We start from the raw sequence: 23,900 nt of genomic DNA, 5'->3' as shown, positions 1-23,900 counted from the left end.
TTTTTTTTTTTTTCTGCATGCCTGTTCCAGACCTGAGATCCTAAAGTGCTGAAGCATAGATAGGCAATTGTGCCATTTTAGGAGTGTGGGAAGACAACCCAACCGGGCGCTCTCAAAGAATGTTACAGCGTAGAGTATAACAGAAGGTCTCGGGTGCACCAACAGCATCTGTCTTGAGGGCGGAATGCAGCCTGGCTGGTCTGTACCCAAATGTGAGGGCTTACAGGAAGGATGGTGTGTCCCTGCACTTTCCTTATTCATCTGGAACCTCTCCCTGCTGGTAATTACTGTCCCTACACTGCTCGCAAGCGAAATACGTGCCAGGCCTGGTTGGCAGGGTCTTAAATGGACTCTGCCTGACCCAAGATGGCCACCAGAGACACATGGGGCACCAGCATCCAGTTGGATAGCTCCTTAGTAAAACAGGAAACCATAGAGGACCAATGTTTCTCTTGACTTTCTCTCCCTCTGCAATACCACTTTGGTCAAGCGCCACCTGCAGTGGAGAAAGTAGACTGCACCTGCCTAGAAGAAGGTGACTAATAATGGAAGCCTTCATATTTCTCTTCTCATAGGTATGTTTTAATAAAGTATTGCATGCATGCTTCAAAGGTGTCTTTAGAACCCCCAAAAAATATATCACCCATTGTAAAAATAAAACAATTCAGCCTTGGCTGCAATACTTACCTCCTTTTCAGTGTTGTTCCCTGCAGAGTCACCTGCTTTGCAATCCATGTTAAATAATGGGTGGAGTGAATTTAAAGAATATTTTTTTTTTTAACGCAAGTATTCCCACTGACTGATTGGCTGAATTGTCCTCTAATCAGTAGAAAGAGTGTATGTTAAGAGAAGCAGTTGCTGATGTAAGGTGTTCTCATGAATAGTGCATAAATCAGATTGGGGGTGAACTTGTAAATGAGATGGTGTTTAACTCATCTTGGAGAGGCATGGTAACGAATATTGTGTTCCCCAGGAGCTTCTGAGATATGTCAGACTGTAAGTGTAGCTAAATCAAATTCACTAGGATAATGAATGTAGTTCTCCCTAAATGTTCTCCAAAGTGTAACTCGTTGCTATGTTCCAAGCTTTACGTACGTGCAAGAGATTTGCCTTTTGCTGCAACAAATAAAGTTAAGTAGTTGAGCACTTGAGCATCTTTCGATCCACTGCACTATTTAGGAACATAGGCTTTATAGCTAGATTAACTGGCAATATCATAAGATGAAAACCAAATGTATTATGGAAACTAATGAGTGGTGGCAGAGAGAAAAGGAATTGAGCCTTTGGACAAAAAACAAGGGGTAGTAGGGGCCAAGAGAGGACCCAAGAAAGCGGGACTATACCGGCATAACTGGTGGTTGCAGGAATACAAATACAACACTCATGTATGTATAAAAAATATATTCATATATATTTATATATATAATGAATATTTATGAATATATTTTTTATACATACATGAGTGTTGTATTTGTATTCCTGCAACCACCAGTTATGCCGGTATAGTCCCGCTTTCTTGGGTCCTCTCTTGGCCCCTACTACCCCTTGTTTTTTGTCCTAGTTTCTTGGGGATGATGGCATACATTTCACGGTATCCATTTTTTTGACAAATTGAGCCTTTGGAATCATGATGGAGAATGACTAAGGCCTCTTTTGGAAAAGTGGTGTGGTGGCAAGTCAGGAGTTGTGCCTTCAGCACACAGCCAGTCTCTGCGTGAGCGACACACTAAGGCTTGCTATTTAATGAAAGTCATAAGTGACCATAACAAAGTTCTGTTGACAAATGGCCTACTTGCTTCTCCAGGATGTCATGAGAACATGTTGCAAGAAACAACCTTTGAATCAAAATAGGAGCTCCACACTGAAATATTGGAGTCCAGGCTATCACCCAAACAAGCTGCTGGACGTTACTAAGTTCTTGTTAATAATGCCATAGAACTCAGGGCATAAACCACTGCCTGAGTTCGTACAAACCAACCTCTTATTTCCACAAGCCCTAATAAAGGGGGCAATTTGTGGCCCCCAAAACAGAGTGGCTCTTGTACCCAATAATATTCAGAATTAAATTCTACTTTGGACTGTAATATTTCAGTGTTCACTTTAATTGTGTCAAACATTGTCTATACATCCTAAGGGTATTGTGACAGTTCCTTGGTGCCCGGAAGCAGTCCACATATCACCCAGAAGCCCCACAGAGGCACAATTTGAAAATTTTTTATTTTGAGTACAAGAGTTTCACCAACCATTATCTTAGACAGGCAGCCCCCCCCCCCCCCCAATATTAGTTCTATACTTCCATGCCTACCTGACTTAGCTTTGACAGGCATCTCACACAAGTAACTGTGGAACCTCAACAGTCAATGAGTAGAAAGTTTTTACATCCCAAGGATACTATAATAGTTCCCTTGTGACCAGATGCTGCAAACATATGAGATGCCCCACTGGGGCACAATCAGCACAACTTGGAAAAATTACTACTCTATGCAAGAACCAACTTATCAGACAGGCAGTTCTCAATTTGCCATTGTGCCCCCCCCCCCCCCCCAATATCAGACCTATACTTCCATACATTCCTGACTTTGCTCCGACTGGCATCTCACACAAGGAAATGTGGAACCTCAGCAACCAATGGGTAAAAGCATGCACTGGGCTCTTGATAGCATCACTCTCACTTGTTAGTGAGATGGTGGAGAACAGGGCATAGCAGAGTAGAAAGAAAGTCAATGCCACAGTTATATTATGCACTCACTGGGGTTTGGGGAGAGGTCCCATGAACATGGAACTGATTAATAATATACAGAAACTATTAACTTTAGAAACCTTTGACAGGTATGCCCTAAGCCAACCATATTGCCGTACTCTGAACATCTAGATTAAAATGTAACAGCATCTATTGTAGCATCTAATTCAACAACCATCTCACCTTCTCTAATTACAATAGACTGATATCTGATTGGGTTTCTATAAAAATGCACCACTGTCTACTGAAATAGACTTACAGTCTTCAGTTCCAAGATTAAAATCACATAATCCACTAACATATTGGCAAAAAGGCATGGAAAGTTGGAAACCTTTACCTGACTTCCAGAAGAAATGTTTGCCTTCTTTTTCCCCCAAGTCAGTTCTTACAGGAGGCATTAGCAGAGCCATAAGCAGCAAGTATTTTTGCACATTTGGCCAGGGGCAAAGGCCTGAAGCCTGGTCATGACTGGAGGACATCCTGCCTCTGGATTTCTTCTCTGTTCACCTAGAAGGATAACAAATTGTAAGCGTGACTATAACATTCTAGAATACTTCCAAACAACCAATCCCAATGATCAAGCTTTGTCAAATCAGACTTCCTTTGTCCAGCTGTTAGTAAAATTCGGGTCTGCTTTGTCACACTTACAAAGATTTCCAACTTTTGATTTAAATTTTTGATTTGGTAACGTTAATAAATATCAATTAACTTGTTTGTTCAGTCCACTCTATCATTTCATTTGTTCTCAAGGGTCACTTTACATGATTATAAGAATATAATAAAATGAATAGTTGAGCAAAAAAAAAAAACATTTAAAACGGACCTGTACACAATTTCCGGTGTGGATATTTTCTCCATAGTTGCATTGGCCTAGAATGGACCAATATAACTTTAAGTATACTATACCTGGGTGATGCCTCTGGCACCTGGAAATCACTGAAGCAGACACCACTACTCCAGTGATCTCCACTTTTATCCGGGTCTTGCGCCAAATGACTGACTGCTGCATTGTGAAAACAGGAAACAGGCATTCAGAGAATGCTTTTCATTTTCTTAATGAATGCAAATTGTTCTCTGATTGGACGAGGTAGAGAGATATTTTCATGTGATTAATGTGTCTACTTCAGTGATTTCCAGCTTCCAGGGACATTGGACAGGTATGTATTTACAGTGCATTCGGAAAGTATTCACATTGCTTCACTTTTTCCACATTTTGTTAGGTTACAGCCTTATTCCAAAATGGATTAAATTCATTATTTTCCTCAAAATTCTACAAACAATACCCCATAATGACAACATGAAAAATTTTTGTTTGAAATCTTTGCTAATTTAAAAAAAAAAAAAAAAAAAAACACATGTGCATAAGTATTCACAGGCTTTGCTCAATACTTTGTTGAAGCACCTTTGGCACCAATTACAGCCCCAAGTAATTTTGAGTATGATGCTACAAGCTTGACATACCTATCTTTAGGCAGTTTCTCCCATTCTTCTTTGCAGGACCTTTCAAACCCCATCAGGTTGGATGGGGAGCGTCGGTGCACAGCCATTTTCAGATCTCTCCAGAGATGTTAAGTCTGGTTCAAAACTGGGATCTGGCTGGGCCACTCAAGGACATTCCCTGAGTTGTCCCGTAGCCACTCCTTTGTTAGCTTGGCTGTGTGCTTATCTTCGTTGTCCTGTTGGAAGATGAGCCTTCGCCCCAGTCTGAGGTCCAGAGCGCTCTGAGGCAGGTTTTCATCAAAGATGTCCCTGCACGTTGCTGCACTCATCTTTCTCTTCATCCTGACTAGTTTCCCAGTTCCTGCCTTTGAAAAACATCTCCACAGCAAGATGCTGTCACCACCATGCTTCACTGTAGGGATGGTATTGGTCAGGTGATGAGCGGTGCCTGGTTTCCTCCAGACATGACGCTTGCCATTCAGGCCAAAGAGTTTAATCTTTGTTTTATCAGACCAGGGAATTTTGTTTCTCATGGTCTGAGAGTCCTTCAGGCGGGCTGTCATGTTCTGTTTACTGAGGAGTGGCTTTGGTCTGGTCACTTTACCATACAGGCCAGATTGGTGGAGTGCTGCAGAGTTGGTTGTTCTTCTGGAAGGTTCTGCTCTCTCCAAAAAGAAATATTGGAGCTCTGTCAGAGTGACCATCGGGTTCTTGGTCACCTCCCTGACTAAGGCCCTTGTCCTCCCGATCGCTCAGTTTGGCTGTGTGGCTCACTCTAGGAAGAGTCCTGGTGGTTCCAAACTTCTTCTATTTACAGATGATGGAGGCCATTGTGCCCATGGGGAACTTCAATGCTGCAGAAATTTTTCTGTACCATTCCCCAGATTCCTTGGACTTCATGGCTTGATTTGTGCTCTGACATGCACTATTAACTGTGGGACCTTATATAGACAGATGTGTGCATTTTCAAATCATGTCCAATCAACTGTATTTACCACAGGGGGACTCCAATCAAGTTGTAGAAAAGAATGATCAGTGGAAACACGATGCATCTAAACTCAATTTTGAGTGTCATGGCAAAGGCTGTGAATATTTATGTACATGGGATTTTTCAGTTTTTTATTTTTAATACATTTGCAAAGATTTCAAACAAACTTCTTTCACACTGTCATTATGGGGTATTGTTTGTAGAATTTTGACTAAAATAAGGAATTTAATCCATTTTGGAATAAGGCTGTAATATAGCAAAATGTGAAAAAAGCGAAGTGCTGTGAATACTTTCCAGGTGCACTGTACATAGTGAACGGGAATAGATTGACTTCTCCTAAACAGGAACGGCAATACATGGACAGAAATTCAGCTGGTTCCTGCTGAACTGGTCGAACTTCAATCTGTGTATGGGCAGCTTTAGTGATAACTGGGGAAAGAGAGACTGAGGAAATGTCTTCCTCCTGCCTGCAGCACACTCAGACAATGTCATTCTTTCATTGTGCCTTTCTGAAGCAGACCTTAATAGACATAGCTAAGCACAGTCACTTGGCTGGAACTCGTGGATTGGTTTTGCATGATAAAAAATAATTTTGTTAAAAATTATACTGTTGCTGTGTATTTTGACAAGTCTAGAATTTGCTTTTTCAGAATTGCTAATTTCCTAAAGCTCTGCTTTAACAATAACCCTCCAACAGCTTGACATACGAAAATTATTTTGATTCTGTTTTCTTTCAGGACATACCAGGCTTTTGTCTGATAGATTGTTTTAATAAGTACTCTGCATGCATTTTTCATTACAAGCACCAAAAATGGATAAAGAATGCACTTTTAGATGATTCAATGCTTAACTCTTTTTTTTTTTAAAACTAACACTATTTTAAATATTTTCTCTAAAACATTTTTATAATAATCCTGATGATTCTAAATAAGTGTAGGCTTTGATAGATAACTTACAAGTATATGGCTGAAAAACACCTTTGTATTTTGTAAAAGTGTTGCTTTTATGTTTTTTCTTTGATTGAAAGATGATGGAAAATAAAATTAAAACCAGTATTCTTTTCCACAAAGGTATTCGTTTAGCTGTATTTTATTTTTACGCTCACAAATGCTTTGAATGCAATGCTTTGAACATGCATGACAATGTTTGTTAATAAAATGTATTTATACTGTATTTTTCATCATATTTGGCATCAGCATTCACTGTGAATTATTTTATTAGGAAAATCATTTTTGTAATGTGTTGCAATAATTTTTGCCTGGAGGTTCTGCCAGTAAAGTCACTTCCTGTTGCAGGCAGACGTTAAAGAGGAACTTTAGTCCCATTTCGATTTGCTTTGCCCCCCTGCCCTGACAGTTTTGTTAATATGGCATGCACGCAAATGTGCCGAATGGCTCTGCCCAGCCTTCGGGTCCTGGCAGAACCTTTCAGTACATCAACACACGAGCAGGAGATTTTCTATACATGCGGCAAAATGGCAACATTTTGGAACTTCCATAACAGCCATCTTTTGTGCATTCATGGGGAAAACCCATGGCACATCGGCGCACACAGGAGATTTACTGTGCATTGCAACATTTTGGAACGGTCATCTTTGCACAGGTTCAGGTAAAGCTGTGCATGCGCAGATGTGTAGGAAACCCGCATGTGCACATATGTGTGTTGCAGGTCTCAGTCAGGTTCACTTTAATACATTTTGCAAAAAGTACAGTACTGTGCAAACATTTTAGACAGGTTTAAAAAAATGTTGTAAATAAAGAATGCATTTAGAAATAGAAGTGTTAATAGTTTATTTTAATCAATAAACAAAATAGAAAGTAAATGAACAGGAGAGAAATACAATCAAATCAATATTTGGTGTGACCCCCCCCCTCCTTTATCTTCAAAACAGCTTTAATTCTTCTAGGTAGACTTGCACACAGTTTTTGAAAGAAGTTGGCAGGTAGGTTGTTCGAAACATCTTGGAGAACTGCCCACAGATCGTCTGTGGATGTCGGCTGCCTCAAATCCTTCTGTCTCTTCATGTATTCCCAGAAAGACTCCATGATGTTGAGATTGGGGCTCTGTGGGGGCCAAACCATCACTTTCAGGACTCCTTGTTCTTCTTTATGCTGAAGAAAGTTCTTAATGACATTGGCTGTATGTTTGGGGTCATCCTACTACAGAATTAATTTAGGGCCAATTACATGCCTCTATGATGGTATGGCATGATGTACAAGTACCTGCCTGTATTTCCCAGCCAAACAAACTGCCTCCTGCTAAAGCAAAAATATTTCACATTTTGACTCATCAGTCTAGAGCAGTGATGGCGAACCTTGGCACCCCAGATGTTTTGGAACTACATTTCCCATTATGCTCAACTACACTGCAGAGTGCATGAGCATCATGGGAAATGCAGTTCCAAAACATCTGGGGTGCCTAGGTTCGCCATCACAGGTCTAGAGCATCAGCTGCCATTTTTACTGAACCCCAGTTCCTATGTTTTTATGCATTGTTGAGTCTCCTAGTCTTGCTTCCACGTCAGAGGTAAGGCTTTTTGGTCTCAATTCTCCCATGAAGACCACTTCTGGCCAGACTTTTCCCAAAAGTAGATGGGTGTACCACTGGTTTCCTCCAGCTCTGTGCTGATGGCACTGCTAGACATCTTCCGATGTCAAAGGGAAGTAAGCATGATATGACTTTAATCTGCTGTATTAGGTTTCCTTGGCCAACCACAGTGTCTACAGTCCTCAACATTTCCCGATCAATGGTGTCCTCAAAGCTGAGAAAGACAGGCAGATATTTATCCATCATGCCATACTATCAGGGAAGCATGTAAATGGCCCCAAATTTATTATACAGCAGGACAACGACCCCAAACATACAGAAGAAGAACAAGGAGTGTTGGAAGTAAAAGTTTGGCCCCCACAGAGCCCTAATCTCAACATTATATGTCTGGGATTACAAGAAGAGACAGAAGGATCTGAGGCAGCCGATATCCACAGAAGATCTGTGGTTAGTTCTCCAAGATATTTGGAACAACCTACCTGCTGAGTTCCTTAAAAAACTGTATGCAAGTGTACCTAGAAAAATGGATGCTGCTTTAAAGCCAAAGGGTATTCACAGCAAATATTGATTTGATTTAGGTTTTTTTCTGTAGAAACTGTCTCTAAATTAATAAAAATATTGATAAAAATAAACAAAAAATTAAAATATATGAAAGCATTCTTGCTTACACTACTTCTTCACAAATCTAAAATGTTTGCACAGAAAAATGCAATCAGTGAGACATAATGCTGAAAATATATTTTGGATTTGCATAAACTTTAACACGTATGTGTTAATGAACATTATTGTCAATTATTTTGTTAACTTCGACATCTGCTGCCATTTCAAGCACCAACAATGGTTAGGCAAAGACCTAAGCCTTTAAAAGTTGCAAAAAAAGACAAGGACGGCCAATGTATAGAGACGGGACAGATCTTATCTACCAGTAGCATGGGAATCTGCGTCAGAGAAGCTAACGCGGCTAAGCTTACCGTAAACAAAAACAGCAATTTAATTACCTTACGCGCTAAATAAATTATGTATTTAATCATTCAGTGTGTTCCATCTGCACTCCCCTTAATAAAATCCAATCTAACGTAATTTGTTTCTGATTCATCTGCCTGTAATCTTTATTAGCTCTCCTATTTGGGCTTTAATTTGATGTCTCTGCTACATTATAAAAATATACTGTATATTTAATTTGGTTTAGTGGAGCTAACAACACCCTCATCATTAAAGCAAACGAATGGTGTGAATGCTGAGTAATATAGCGCTATCATCTGATCCACTGGCAATATGGCAGTGGAATTTTGATGATTTCCGTTATTGCATTGCTCAACATTTTGCTAATTACAGTCATGCAAAATGCCTAAAGCTAGAGATTTGAAGAAAGCATTAAGCGTTGCTGAATGTTATAGAAAGTAATACACTGTATATAAAACATTTGAGGAATGTGACTATCACACCTATATGAGCTTGTTGGAAATCTCATTCCAAAACCATGGACATGGATTTAACCCCTCCTTACGGCTTATGTTCTCCAATCTTCTGGGAAGGCTTTCTATAAAAGATTTAGGAGTATGGCTGTGGAAATTTGCACCCATTCAGCTAAAAGAGAATTTACCAATGGAAATCAGAAAACCTGTTTTTCAATCAGCAGGTAAGTTCATCCCAAAGGTGTACCATGGGGTTTAGGTTAGGGCTCGGTGCAGGCCACTTGAGGATCTCCACACTAGATTCATGAAACCAAGTCTTTATGGATAATCGTGTAAACTGCAAAAGCTCTGCACTAGAGAACCACAAGAGCTGCTACATACACTATATTACCAAAGGTATTGAGACGTCTATCTTTACACACATATGAACTTTAGTGGCATCCCAGTCTTAGTCTGTAGGGTACAATATTGAGTTGGCACATCCTTTGCAGCTATAACAGCTTCAACTCTTCTAGGAAGGCTGTCCACAAGGTTTACAATTGTGTCTATGTGAATGTTTGGCCATCCAGAAGCACATTTGTGATATCAGACACTAATGTTGGATGAGAAAGCCTGGTTTACAATCTCCACTTTAATAAGGTGTTCTATCGGGTGAGGCCAGTCAAGTTCCTCCACCCCAAACTCGCTCATCCATGTCTTTATGGACTTTGCTTTGTGCACTGGTGTGCAGTTATGTTGGAACAGGAAGAAACCATCCCCAAACTGTTCTCACTAAGTTGGGAGCATGAAATTGTCCAAAATGTCTTGGTATGCTGATGCCTTAAGAGTTCCCTTCACTGGAACTAAGGGGCTAAGCCCAACCCATGAGAAACAACTCCACACCATAATCCCCCCTCCACCAAATGATTTTGACCAGTGCACAAAGCAAGGTCCAAAAAAGACATGGATGAGAGAGTTTGGGGTGGAGTAACCTGACTGGTCTGTACAGAGCCCCGACCTCAACCCAATATAACACCTTTGGGATGAATTAGAGTGGAGACTGCGAGCCAGGCCTTCTCGTCCACTTCAGTGCCTGACCTCACAAATGCGCTTCTGGAAAAATGGTCAAACATTCCCATAGACACACTCCTAAACCTTTGATGAAGGTTGATGCGTTGAAGAAGAAGAGTTGAAGGTGTTATAGCTGAAAAAGGGTGCAAACTCAATAAGACTAGGATGCCATTGAAGTTCATGTGCGTGTAAAGGCAGGTTTCCCAATACTTTTGGTAATAAAGTGTATATCAAACAAATAAAGTGTATATCAAACAAATGTAATATAAAACCTGTTACCATAGATACTTTTTAAACAATGTATTAATCCCAGTATCCCTACTTACTCACCGTATAATAAAATTATACCCAAATAATAAATCAAATGTGATACAACATATAATAAACCGTTTCTTGAAATTCTTCTCCAAATCAATAAATATAATAAAGTCTATGAAAAAACATCAAAGTATTGAACAACTGAAGTATTTTTGGAATTGTATGTCATTTACTCTAACGATGGTTGTCCCTCCACACAAAAACTCACAGGCTGGAAAATGAAATCCAATCTACAGCACCTTGAAAATTTAATAAGAGATACAAACTTATGTGTGCAACACTTTCAGACCTGCTAGGATCCTTCGTCGGGATCATAAGGGCCATAAGAATGGCACTTATGTCAAATAATACTTCTTATAAAGAACATCTTTAGACAGGAAATTAGTAACAGTTTTCTCACGCACATAAAAGTTAGTGATATAAGGAGACTTAATCTTACAACATCACTGGCATATTTTTAGCTATGGAATCAAAAAAAGTGTTTTTTGTTTCTATAGGTGAAAGAGGGCCAGCGATGCTGTTAGATTAAGTCTTTTTGTATCAGGTTGTATATTAGGTTGGACTATTTTGTGCGTGAAAAAGCTCGGGTGATAATGATTACCAGTCTGAAGATGAGATTTACAAGAAGAATTGTTTGACATATGTGCCAATCTTTTTTTTCACTTCAGTAATAAAGGATCCTAGCGGGTCAGAAACCATTGTATTTATAATTTTTCAACTCTTAAATACATTTACAAGGTGCTGCAGAGTGGATTTCGTTTTTCTATATGTAGTGGAGATTGGGTACTCTCCGTTATCTGCTTTGTATTGGTATTTCCTTTGACTGGTGGGTAGGGTTGAGCGGACACCTAGATGTCCGTGTTCGACGGGTTCGGCCGAACTTTAAAAAAAAGTCCGGGTCCGTGTCCCGGACTTTTACCGAACTTTTCCCGGACACCGAACCCCATTGAAGTCACTAAAATGGCTCTAAAACACCAAAGGAAAGGGCTAGAGTGCTGCAAATGGCAGCAAAACGTAATTAAGAGCATGGCAAGTGCTCTGCAAACAAATGTGGATAGGGAAATAACTTAAAACAACAAAAAAAAACAGAAAAATAAAACAATGTTCTTCTTCATCTCTGAAGGACGAGGCCCATATGGAGTAGGAGGGAGGTTGAGGTGGTGGTGGATGTGGCGGTGACATAGGCGTGCGCACAGGGTGTGCTGGGTGTGCCTGGGCACACCCTAATCACCTAGGGCACATAGCATTGCCAGTGAGGAGATGGGAAAGATCTCCCTGGGACCTGCTCTGCTCTATTTCTCCTTGCCTACAGGTACATGGCCCTGATACATTACTCTCCCTGCTGGCAAACACATGCATGTGTATTTCAACTTTGGGGTGCACACCTTAATGCAATAGGCTGTGCACACCTATGGGCGGTGTAGGTGGAAGCGGCGGTGGAGGAGGACCAGGGCCGGATTAACAGCATCATGGGCTTGGTGCTGAGGATTTTGAAGGGCCTTAAGGGCCGTGCCTTGCCATGCACCCAGAGGAGGAAGGGTGCAGCCATGCATGCCTAATTCAACATGGGATGCTGTCTCTGAAGCCCATAAACACATCCATGCATCGCCAACTGTCCCTCCTTGTCCGGCCTTCACGCTGTGTGGGGAGGTTCTGAGGGTGCTGCCTGGGGAAGCGAGCATAGAAGCCAGACTTCTGTGTTTACAAGTGACAGAAGAGCGGTAACAGTGAATATGGCCAACCCGGGGCCTATATAAAAGGTAGGGGCCTGGAGCTGCAGCTCCAATAGCCCCTACATTAATCTGGCCCTGAGGAGGAGGACGAGGTAGCCAACACTGCTTCTTTTCAAAAATTTTAAATGAGGGTACACCCCAAAAGAGTGAGAAAGAGCAAAAATGGAACAATGGGTGGGTAAGGTCGGTATCCATTGCTATTCTGCATAAGGTACGGAAAAGTCCCGTGGGATCCATGCCTGGTTCATTTTAATGAACGTGAGCTTGTCCACATTGTCTCTGGACAGGCGGCTGCGCTTGTCTGTTATAACGCCCCCAGCCGTGCTAAATACCCGTTCAGATAATACACTGGCTGCAGGGCACGCCAGCACCTCCAAGGCGTAAAGGGCAAGCTCAGGCCATGTGCCCAATTTGGAGACCCAGAAGTTGAAGGGGGCAGACCCGTCATTCACTACATGTAGGCGTGTGCACACATACTGCTCCACCATGTTGGTAAAATGCTGCCTCCTGCTAAGACGTTCCATCTGAGCTGCTGGTGCTGCTGTTTGTTGTGGCGTGCTGACAAAGCTTTTCCACATTTCGGCCATGCTAACCCTGCCTTCTGAGGTGCTGGCGGTGCCCTGGTTGCGTTGGCGACCTCCTCCTCCTCCTCCTCTGCCTTGTGCTTCCACTGTGGCCCCGCTGTCAGATGGGAATGCCAGCAGCATGGCGTCTACCAGCGTGCGCTTGTACTCGCGCATCTTGCGATCGCGCTCCAGTGAGTGAATTAAGGACGGTACGTTGTCCTTGTAACGGGGATCCAGCAGCGTGGCCACCCAGTAATCAGCACAAGTTAGAATGTGGGCAACTCGGCGGTCGTTGTGGAGACACTGCAGCATGTAATCGCTCATGTGTGCCAGGCTGCCCAGAGGCAACGAAAGGCTGTCCTCTGTGGGAGGTGTATCGTCCGTGTCCTCTGTATCCCCCCAGCCACGCACCAGTGATGGCCATGAGCTGGCCTGGGTGCCACCCTGCTGTGAACATGGTTCCATCTCCTCCTCCAGCTCCTCCTCCTCCTCATCCTCCTCATCCTCCAGAACTGTGCCCCTGCTGGACAATTGCGTCCCTGGCGTTTGCGTGTGCAGGAACCCACCCTCGGAGCCCCTTGCGAATGACTGCCCTGAAAGCCTTGGAAATGTTACCTCTTCATCCTCCTCCTCCTCCTCATCCTGTGCCACATCCTCTTCCATCATCGCCCGAATTGTTTTTTCAAGGAGGCATAGAAGTGGGATAGTTAAGCTGAGAACGGCGTCATTGCCACTGGCCATGTTGGTGGAGTACTCAAAACAGCGCAACAAGGCACACAGGTCTCGCATGGAGGCCCAGTTATTGGTGGTGAAGTGGTGCTGTTCCGCAGAGCGACTCACGCGTGCGTGCTGCAGCTGAAACTCCACTATGGCCTGCTGCTGCTCGCACAGTCTTTCCAGCATGTGCAAGGTGGAGTTCCACCTTGTGGGCACGTCACATATGAGGCGGTGAGCGGGAAGGCCGAAGTTACGCTGCAGCGCTGCCAGGCGAGCAGCAGCAGGGTGAGAACGCCGAAAGTGCGCACAAACGGCCCGCACTTTCTGCAGCAGCTCTGACATATCGGGGTAGTTTTTAAGGAACCTCTGCACCACCAAATTCAGCACATGCGCCAGGCAAGGGATGTGCGTCAAACCGGCTAGGCCCAGAGCTGCTATGAGATTTCGCCCGTTATCGCACACCACCAGGCCGGGCTTGAGGCTCGCTGGCAGCAACCACTCATTTGTCTGCTGTTCCATGCTCCTCCACAACTCCTGCGCGGTGTGTGGTTTGTCCCCCAAACAGGCAAGTTGTAAAACTGCCTGCTGTCGTTTACCCCTGGCCGTGCTGAAGTTGGTGGTGAAGGTGTTACGCTGTCCGGATGAGGAGGCGGTAGAGGATGAGGAAGCGGAGTAGGAGGAGTTAGGAACAGGAGGCAAACTGAAGCGCCCTGCAATCCTCGGTGGTGGAAGGACATGCGCCAAATTGCTATCCGCCTCAGGCCCATCCGCCACTGCATTTACCCAGTGTGCCGTTAGGGAGATATAACGCCCCTGACCGTGCTTACTGGTCCACGTATCCGTAGTTAGGTGGACCTTGGCACAGATGGCGTTGCGCAGTGCACACCTGATATTTTCCCCCACTTGGTTGTGCAGGGAAGGGATGGCTTGCCTGGAAAAGTAGTGGCGGCTGGGCACGACGTACTGTGGGACAGCCACCGACATAAGGTTTTTAAAACTGTGCGTCTCCACCAGACGGAATGACAGCATTTCAAAGGCCAATAATTTTGAAATGCTGGCATTCAGGGCCAGGGATCGCGGGTGGGTAGGGGGGTACTTCCTCTTCCTCTCAAGTGTTTGGGAGATGGAAAGCTGAACGCTTCCACGGGACATTGTGGAGATGGTTGTTGGTGACCCAGGTGGTGGTGTTGCTGACAGATCGTCTGTTTGCGGGGTGGCAGGTGCCGGTATCACTACAGATGTGGCTGGAGCGGCCGAGACTGCAGCAGAAGAGGAAGCAGGATGAGCCAGAGACGTTTCTTGGTTTTGAAGGTGTGTACTCCACTGCAGCTCGTGCTTTGCACTTAGATGCCTGATCATGCAGGTTGTGCTCAGGTTGAGAAGGTTTATGCCTCGCTTCAAGCTCTGATTGCACAGGGTGCAAACCACTCGTGTCCTGTCATCAGCACATTTTCTAAAGAACTTCCACGCTAGAGAACTCCTTTGAGCTGACTTTGGTGCGCTCGTTCCCTTGCTGCGTTGGGCAGTAGCGGGCGTAGTGTCTAGGGCACGGCCGCTCCGCTTCTGCACCCTGCTCCCTCTTCTGCTGTGCTGGTGGCTCTGTGCGACCACCGCCTCTTCCTCCAAACTACTCAGGTCACCTGCATGACGTTCATTCCATGTGGGGTCGAGGACCTCATCGTCCTCCACATCATCTTCCACCCAGTCTTCACCCCTGCCCTCCTTGTCGGTCTCCACAATGCTGAACGCCGCAGCAGTTGGCACCTGCGTTTCGTCATCATCGGAGACGTGCTGCGATGATCCTTGCATGTACTCATCTTGAGAAATAAGTGGTTGGGCATCGCTGCACTCAATCTCTTCCACTTCTGGGGCAGGGCTAGGTGGATGGCCCTGGGAAACCCTGCTGACAGAGTCCTCAAAAAGAATAAGAGACTGCTGTATGGCTTGGGGCTCAGACTGCTGGCCTGATTTGCAAGGGGGTGAGGTGAAAGACGGTTGGACATTGGCTGCAGGTGCCAACTCTGACCTTTCTGCAGTAGACTGGGTGGGAGACAATGTGAAGGAACTGGAGGCACTGTCAGCAGCAAACCAATCTACTATCGCCTCAACTTGTTCTGGCCTCATCACTTCTAGGGGCGTTTGATGCCCTACCAAATACTGATGCAGGTTCTGTCGCCTACTCACACTTGAGGAAGGTGTTTCACTTGTGCGTGTAGCTGGCACAGATCGACCACGTCCTCTCCTTGCAACAGGAGCTCTACCAGCAGCACCACGACCCAGGCCACGGCCCTTATTTGACGGTCTCCTCATATTTCTGTAATTTAAGATCTTGCCCTAGAAAGGTTTTTATTGAATAGCGGAATAGGAAATATGATCCAAAAAAGTGTATGTATCTCGCACGTACAAAACCACACTAGGCCCCAATTACTATTGTTTCTACCCCTAAAAGGATGGATGAGGAGTAGGAGGAGTATGGAACAGACAGCACCCTCAAATCTTCAGAAGTATGAGATGAACCCCAAAAACTTGGAAAGGTGGATCTCACACGTACCGACACAGACTATCCCGCAATTCAATTGATCCTCAAAGGTTTTTATTGAATAGCGGAATAGGAAATATGATCAAAAAAAGTGTATGTATCTCGCACGTACACAACCACACTAGGCCCCAATTACTATTGTTTGTACCCCTAAAAGGATGGATGAGGAGTAGGAGGAGGAGTATGGAACAGGCAGCACCCTCAAATCTTCAGAAGTATGAGATGAACCCCAAAAACTTGGAAAGGTGGATCTCACACGTACCGACACAGACTATCCCGCAATTCAATTGATCCTCAAAGGTTTTTATTGAATAGCGGAATAGGAAATATGATCAAAAAAAGTGTATGTATCTCGCACGTACACAACCACACTAGGCCCCAATTACTATTGTTTGTACCCCTAAAAGGATGGTTGAGCAGTAGGAGCAGGAGTATGGAACAGGCAGCACCCTCAAATCTTCAGAAGTATGAGATGAACCCCAACAACTTGGAAAGGTGGATCTCACACGTACCGACACAGACTATCTCGCAATTGAATTGATCCCCAAAGGTTTTAATTGAATAGCGGAATAGAAAATATGATCAAAAAAAAGGGTATGTATCTCGCACGTACACCACCACACTAGGCCCCAACTACTATTGTTTGTACCCCTAAAAGGATGGTTGAGCAGTAGGAGGAGGAGTATGGAACAGGCAGCACCCTCAAATCTTCAGAAGTATGAGATGAACCCCAAAAACTTGGAAAGGTGGATCTCTCTCACACGTACCAACACAGACTATCCCCCAATTTAACTGATCCCCAAAGGTTTTTGATTAAATAGCGGAATAGAAAATATGATCCAAAAAAAGTGTATGTATATCACACGTACACAACCACACTAGGCCCCAATTACTATTGTTTGTACCCCTAAAAGGCTAGATGAGGAGTAGGGGGGGTATGGAACAGGCAGCACCCTCAAACCTTCAGAAGTATGAGATGAACCCCAACAACTTGGAAAGGTGGATCTCTCTCACACGTACCAACACAGACTATCCCCCAATTTAACTGATCCCCAAAGGTTTTTGATTAAATAGCGGAATAGAAAATATGATCCAAAAAAAGTGTATGTATATCACACGTACACAACCACACTAGGCCCCAATTACTATTGTTTGTACCCCTAAAAGGCTAGATGAGGAGTAGGGGGGGTATGGAACAGGCAGCACCCTCAAATCTTCAGAAGTATGAGATGAACCCCAAAAACTTGGAAAGGTGGATCTCTCTCACACGTACCAACACAGACTATCCCCCAATTTAACTGATCCCCAAAGGTTTTTGATTAAATAGCGGAATAGAAAATATGATCCAAAAAAAGTGTATGTATATCACACGTACAGAACCACACTAGGCCCCAATTACTATTGTTTGTACCCCTAAAAGGCTAGATGAGGAGTAGGGGGGGTATGGAACAGGCAGCACCCTCAAACCTTCAGAAGTATGAGATGAACCCCAACAACTTGGAAAGGTGGATCTCTCTCACACGTACCAACACAGACTATCCCCCAATTTAACTGATCCCCAAAGGTTTTTGATTAAATAGCGGAATAGAAAATATGATCCAAAAAAAGTGTATGTATATCACACGTACACAACCACACTAGGCCCCAATTACTATTGTTTGTACCCCTAAAAGGCTAGGAGTAGGGGGGGTATGGAACAGGCAGCACCCTCAAACCTTCAGAAGTATGAGATGAACCCCAACAACTTGGAAAGGTGGATCTCTCTCACACGTACCAACACAGACTATCCCCCAATTTAACTGATCCCCAAAGGTTTTTGATTAAATAGCGGAATAGAAAATATGATCCAAAAAAAGTGTATGTATATCACACGTACACAACCACACTAGGCCCCAATTACTATTGTTTGTACCCCTAAAAGGCTAGGAGTAGGGGGAGTATGGAACAGGCAGCACCCTCAAACCTTCAGAAGTATGAGATGAACCCCAACAACTTGGAAAGGTGGATCTCTCTCACACGTACCAACACAGACTATCCCCCAATTTAACTGATCCCCAAAGGTTTTTGATTAAATAGCGGAATAGAAAATATGATCCAAAAAAAGTGTATGTATATCACACGTACACAACCACACTAGGCCCCAATTACTATTGTTTGTACCCCTAAAAGGCTAGATGAGGAGTAGGGGGAGTATGGAACAGGCAGCACCCTCAAACCTTCAGAAGTATGAGATGAACCCCAACAACTTGGAAAGGTGGATCTCTCTCACACGTACCAACACAGACTATCCCCCAATTTAACTGATCCCCAAAGGTTTTTGATTAAATAGCGGAATAGAAAATATGATCCAAAAAAAGTGTATGTATATCACACGTACACAACCACACTAGGCCCCAATTACTATTGTTTGTACCCCTAAAAGGCTAGATGAGGAGTAGGGGGGGTATGGAACAGGCAGCACCCTCAAACCTTCAGAAGTATGAGATGAACCCCAACAACTTGGAAAGGTGGATCTCTCTCACACGTACCAACACAGACTATCCCCCAATTTAACTGATCCCCAAAGGTTTTTGATTAAATAGCGGAATAGAAAATATGATCCAAAAAAAGTGTATGTATATCACACGTACACAACCACACTAGGCCCCAATTACTATTGTTTGTACCCCTAAAAGGCTAGATGAGGAGTAGGGGGGGTATGGAACAGGCAGCACCCTCAAATCTTCAGAAGTATGAGATGAACCCCAAAAACTTGGAAAGGTGGATCTCTCTCACACGTACCAACACAGACTATCCCCCAATTTAACTGATCCCCAAAGGTTTTTGATTAAATAGCGGAATAGAAAATATGATCCAAAAAAAGTGTATGTATATCACACGTACACAACCACACTAGGCCCCAATTACTATTGTTTGTACCCCTAAAAGGCTAGATGAGGAGTAGGGGGGGTATGGAACAGGCAGCACCCTCAAACCTTCAGAAGTATGAGATGAACCCCAACAACTTGGAAAGGTGGATCTCTCTCACACGTACCAACACAGACTATCCCCCAATTTAACTGATCCCCAAAGGTTTTTGATTAAATAGCGGAATAGAAAATATGATCCAAAAAAAGTGTATGTATATCACACGTACACAACCACACTAGGCCCCAATTACTATTGTTTGTACCCCTAAAAGGCTAGATGAGGAGTAGGGGGGGTATGGAACAGGCAGCACCCTCAAACCTTCAGAAGTATGAGATGAACCCCAACAACTTGGAAAGGTGGATCTCTCTCACACGTACCAACACAGACTATCCCCCAATTTAACTGATCCCCAAAGGTTTTTGATTAAATAGCGGAATAGAAAATATGATCCAAAAAAAGTGTATGTATATCACACGTACACAACCACACTGGGCCCCAATTACTATTGTTTGTACCCCTAAAAGGCTAGATGAGGAGTAGGGGGAGTATGGAACAGGCAGCACCCTCAAACCTTCAGAAGTATGAGATGAACCCCAACAACTTGGAAAGGTGGATCTCTCTCACACGTACCAACACAGACTATCCCCCAATTTAACTGATTCCCAAAGGTTTTTGATTAAATAGCGGAATAGAAAATATGATCCAAAAAAAGTGTATGTATATCACACGTACACAACCACACTGGGCCCCAATTACTATTGTTTGTACCCCTAAAAGGCTAGATGAGGAGTAGGGGGAGTATGGAACAGGCAGCACCCTCAAACCTTCAGAAGTATGAGATGAACCCCAACAACTTGGAAAGGTGGATCTCTCTCACACGTACCAACACAGACTATCCCCCAATTTAACTGATCCCCAAAGGTTTTTGATTAAATAGCGGAATAGAAAATATGATCCAAAAAAAGTGTATGTATATCACACGTACACAACCACACTGGGCCCCAATTACTATTGTTTGTACCCCTAAAAGGCTAGATGAGGAGTAGGGGGAGTATGGAACAGGCAGCACCCTCAAACCTTCAGAAGTATGAGATGAACCCCAACAACTTGGAAAGGTGGATCTCTCTCACACGTACCAACACAGACTATCCCCCAATTTAACTGATCCCCAAAGGTTTTTGATTAAATAGCGGAATAGAAAATATGATCCAAAAAAAGTGTATGTATATCACACGTACACAACCACACTAGGCCCCAATTACTATTGTTTGTACCCCTAAAAGGCTAGATGAGGAGTAGGGGGGGTATGGAACAGGCAGCACCCTCAAATCTTCAGAAGTATGAGATGAACCCCAAAAACTTGGAAAGGTGGATCTCTCTCACACGTACCAACACAGACTATCCCCCAATTTAACTGATCCCCAAAGGTTTTTGATTAAATAGCGGAATAGAAAATATGATCCAAAAAAAGTGTATGTATATCACACGTACACAACCACACTAGGCCCCAATTACTATTGTTTGTACCCCTAAAAGGCTAGATGAGGAGTAGGGGGAGTATGGAACAGGCAGCACCCTCAAACCTTCAGAAGTATGAGATGAACCCCAACAACTTGGAAAGGTGGATCTCTCTCACACGTACCAACACAGACTATCCCCCAATTTAACTGATCCCCAAAGGTTTTTGATTAAATAGCGGAATAGAAAATATGATCCAAAAAAAGTGTATGTATATCACACGTACACAACCACACTGGGCCCCAATTACTATTGTTTGTACCCCTAAAAGGCTAGATGAGGAGTAGGGGGAGTATGGAACAGGCAGCACCCTCAAACCTTCAGAAGTATGAGATGAACCCCAACAACTTGGAAAGGTGGATCTCTCTCACACGTACCAACACAGACTATCCCCCAATTTAACTGATCCCCAAAGGTTTTTGATTAAATAGCGGAATAGAAAATATGATCCAAAAAAAGTGTATGTATATCACACGTACACAACCACACTAGGCCCCAATTACTATTGTTTGTACCCCTAAAAGGCTAGATGAGGAGTAGGGGGGTATGGAACAGGCAGCACCCTCAAACCTTCAGAAGTATGAGATGAACCCCAACAACTTGGAAAGGTGGATCTCTCTCACACGTACCAACACAGACTATCCCCCAATTTAACTGATCCCCAAAGGTTTTTGATTAAATAGCGGAATAGAAAATATGATCCAAAAAAAGTGTATGTATATCACACGTACACAACCACACTAGGCCCCAATTACTATTGTTTGTACCCCTAAAAGGCTAGGAGTAGGGGGAGTATGGAACAGGCAGCACCCTCAAACCTTCAGAAGTATGAGATGAACCCCAACAACTTGGAAAGGTGGATCTCTCTCACACGTACCAACACAGACTATCCCCCAATTTAACTGATCCCCAAAGGTTTTTGATTAAATAGCGGAATAGAAAATATGATCCAAAAAAAGTGTATGTATATCACACGTACACAACCACACTAGGCCCCAATTACTATTGTTTGTACCCCTAAAAGGCTAGATGAGGAGTAGGGGGAGTATGGAACAGGCAGCACCCTCAAACCTTCAGAAGTATGAGATGAACCCCAACAACTTGGAAAGGTGGATCTCTCTCACACGTACCAACACAGACTATCCCCCAATTTAACTGATCCCCAAAGGTTTTTGATTAAATAGCGGAATAGAAAATATGATCCAAAAAAAGTGTATGTATATCACACGTACACAACCACACTAGGCCCCAATTACTATTGTTTGTACCCCTAAAAGGCTAGATGAGGAGTAGGGGGGGTATGGAACAGGCAGCACCCTCAAATCTTCAGAAGTATGAGATGAACCCCAAAAACTTGGAAAGGTGGATCTCTCTCACACGTACCAACACAGAATATCCCCCAATTTAACTGATCCCAAAAGGTTTTTGATTGAATAGCGGAATAGAAAATATGATCCAAAAAAAGTGTATGTATATCACACGTACACAACCACACTAGGCCCCAATTACTATTGTTTGTACCCCTAAAAGGCTAGATGAGGAGTAGGGGGAGTATGGAACAGGCAGCACCCTCAAACCTTCAGAAGTATGAGATGAACCCCAACAACTTGGAAAGGTGGATCTCTCTCACACGTACCAACACAGACTATCCCCCAATTTAACTGATCCCCAAAGGTTTTTGATTAAATAGCGGAATAGAAAATATGATCCAAAAAAAGTGTATGTATATCACACGTACACAACCACACTGGGCCCCAATTACTATTGTTTGTACCCCTAAAAGGCTAGATGAGGAGTAGGGGGAGTATGGAACAGGCAGCACCCTCAAACCTTCAGAAGTATGAGATGAACCCCAACAACTTGGAAAGGTGGATCTCTCTCACACGTACCAACACAGACTATCCCCCAATTTAACTGATCCCCAAAGGTTTTTGATTAAATAGCGGAATAGAAAATATGATCCAAAAAAAGTGTATGTATATCACACGTACACAACCACACTAGGCCCCAATTACTATTGTTTGTACCCCTAAAAGGCTAGATGAGGAGTAGGGGGGGTATGGAACAGGCAGCACCCTCAAACCTTCAGAAGTATGAGATGAACCCCAACAACTTGGAAAGGTGGATCTCTCTCACACGTACCAACACAGACTATCCCCCAATTTAACTGATCCCCAAAGGTTTTTGATTAAATAGCGGAATAGAAAATATGATCCAAAAAAAGTGTATGTATATCACACGTACACAACCACACTAGGCCCCAATTACTATTGTTTGTACCCCTAAAAGGCTAGGAGTAGGGGGAGTATGGAACAGGCAGCACCCTCAAACCTTCAGAAGTATGAGATGAACCCCAACAACTTGGAAAGGTGGATCTCTCTCACACGTACCAACACAGACTATCCCCCAATTTAACTGATCCCCAAAGGTTTTTGATTAAATAGCGGAATAGAAAATATGATCCAAAAAAAGTGTATGTATATCACACGTACACAACCACACTAGGCCCCAATTACTATTGTTTGTACCCCTAAAAGGCTAGATGAGGAGTAGGGGGGGTATGGAACAGGCAGCACCCTCAAATCTTCAGAAGTATGAGATGAACCCCAACAACTTGGAAAGGTGGATCTCTCTCACACGTACCAACACAGACTATCCCCCAATTTAACTGATCCCCAAAGGTTTTTGATTAAATAGCGGAATAGAAAATATGATCCAAAAAAAGTGTATGTATATCACACGTACACAACCACACTGGGCCCCAATTACTATTGTTTGTACCCCTAAAAGGCTAGATGAGGAGTAGGGGGAGTATGGAACAGGCAGCACCCTCAAACCTTCAGAAGTATGAGATGAACCCCAACAACTTGGAAAGGTGGATCTCTCTCACACGTACCAACACAGACTATCCCCCAATTTAACTGATCCCCAAAGGTTTTTGATTAAATAGCGGAATAGAAAATATGATCCAAAAAAAGTGTATGTATATCACACGTACACAACCACACTAGGCCCCAATTACTATTGTTTGTACCCCTAAAAGGCTAGATGAGGAGTAGGGGGGGTATGGAACAGGCAGCACCCTCAAACCTTCAGAAGTATGAGATGAACCCCAACAACTTGGAAAGGTGGATCTCTCTCACACGTACCAACACAGACTATCCCCCAATTTAACTGATCCCCAAAGGTTTTTGATTAAATAGCGGAATAGAAAATATGATCCAAAAAAAGTGTATGTATATCACACGTACACAACCACACTAGGCCCCAATTACTATTGTTTGTACCCCTAAAAGGCTAGGAGTAGGGGGAGTATGGAACAGGCAGCACCCTCAAACCTTCAGAAGTATGAGATGAACCCCAACAACTTGGAAAGGTGGATCTCTCTCACACGTACCAACACAGACTATCCCCCAATT

At 43.4% G+C, this 23,900-nt stretch overlaps 1 protein-coding gene across 2 annotated transcripts in view; it reads right to left on the bottom strand.

Annotated features, from left to right (window-relative positions):
* Positions 1-23,900, bottom strand: part of THSD7B (thrombospondin type 1 domain containing 7B) — a 925,167-nt gene that overhangs the window by 707,239 nt on the left and 194,028 nt on the right. For both annotated transcript variants that reach the window (XM_082260936.1, XM_082260935.1), the window contains exon 3: positions 3,078-3,247. In XM_082260936.1, coding sequence (XP_082117062.1) covers positions 3,078-3,219 — 142 coding nt within the window. In that variant the 5' untranslated portion in view covers positions 3,220-3,247. The remainder of the gene's footprint in view (positions 1-3,077; positions 3,248-23,900) is intronic.

Source organism: Pelophylax lessonae (assembly GCF_965119305.1).
Source record: "Pelophylax lessonae genome assembly, chromosome: 6".
Classification (NCBI taxonomy): Eukaryota; Metazoa; Chordata; class Amphibia; order Anura; family Ranidae; genus Pelophylax; species Pelophylax lessonae.
Note: the sequence above shows the minus strand (reverse complement) of the source record. Positions and strands in the feature narration are given on the sequence as shown.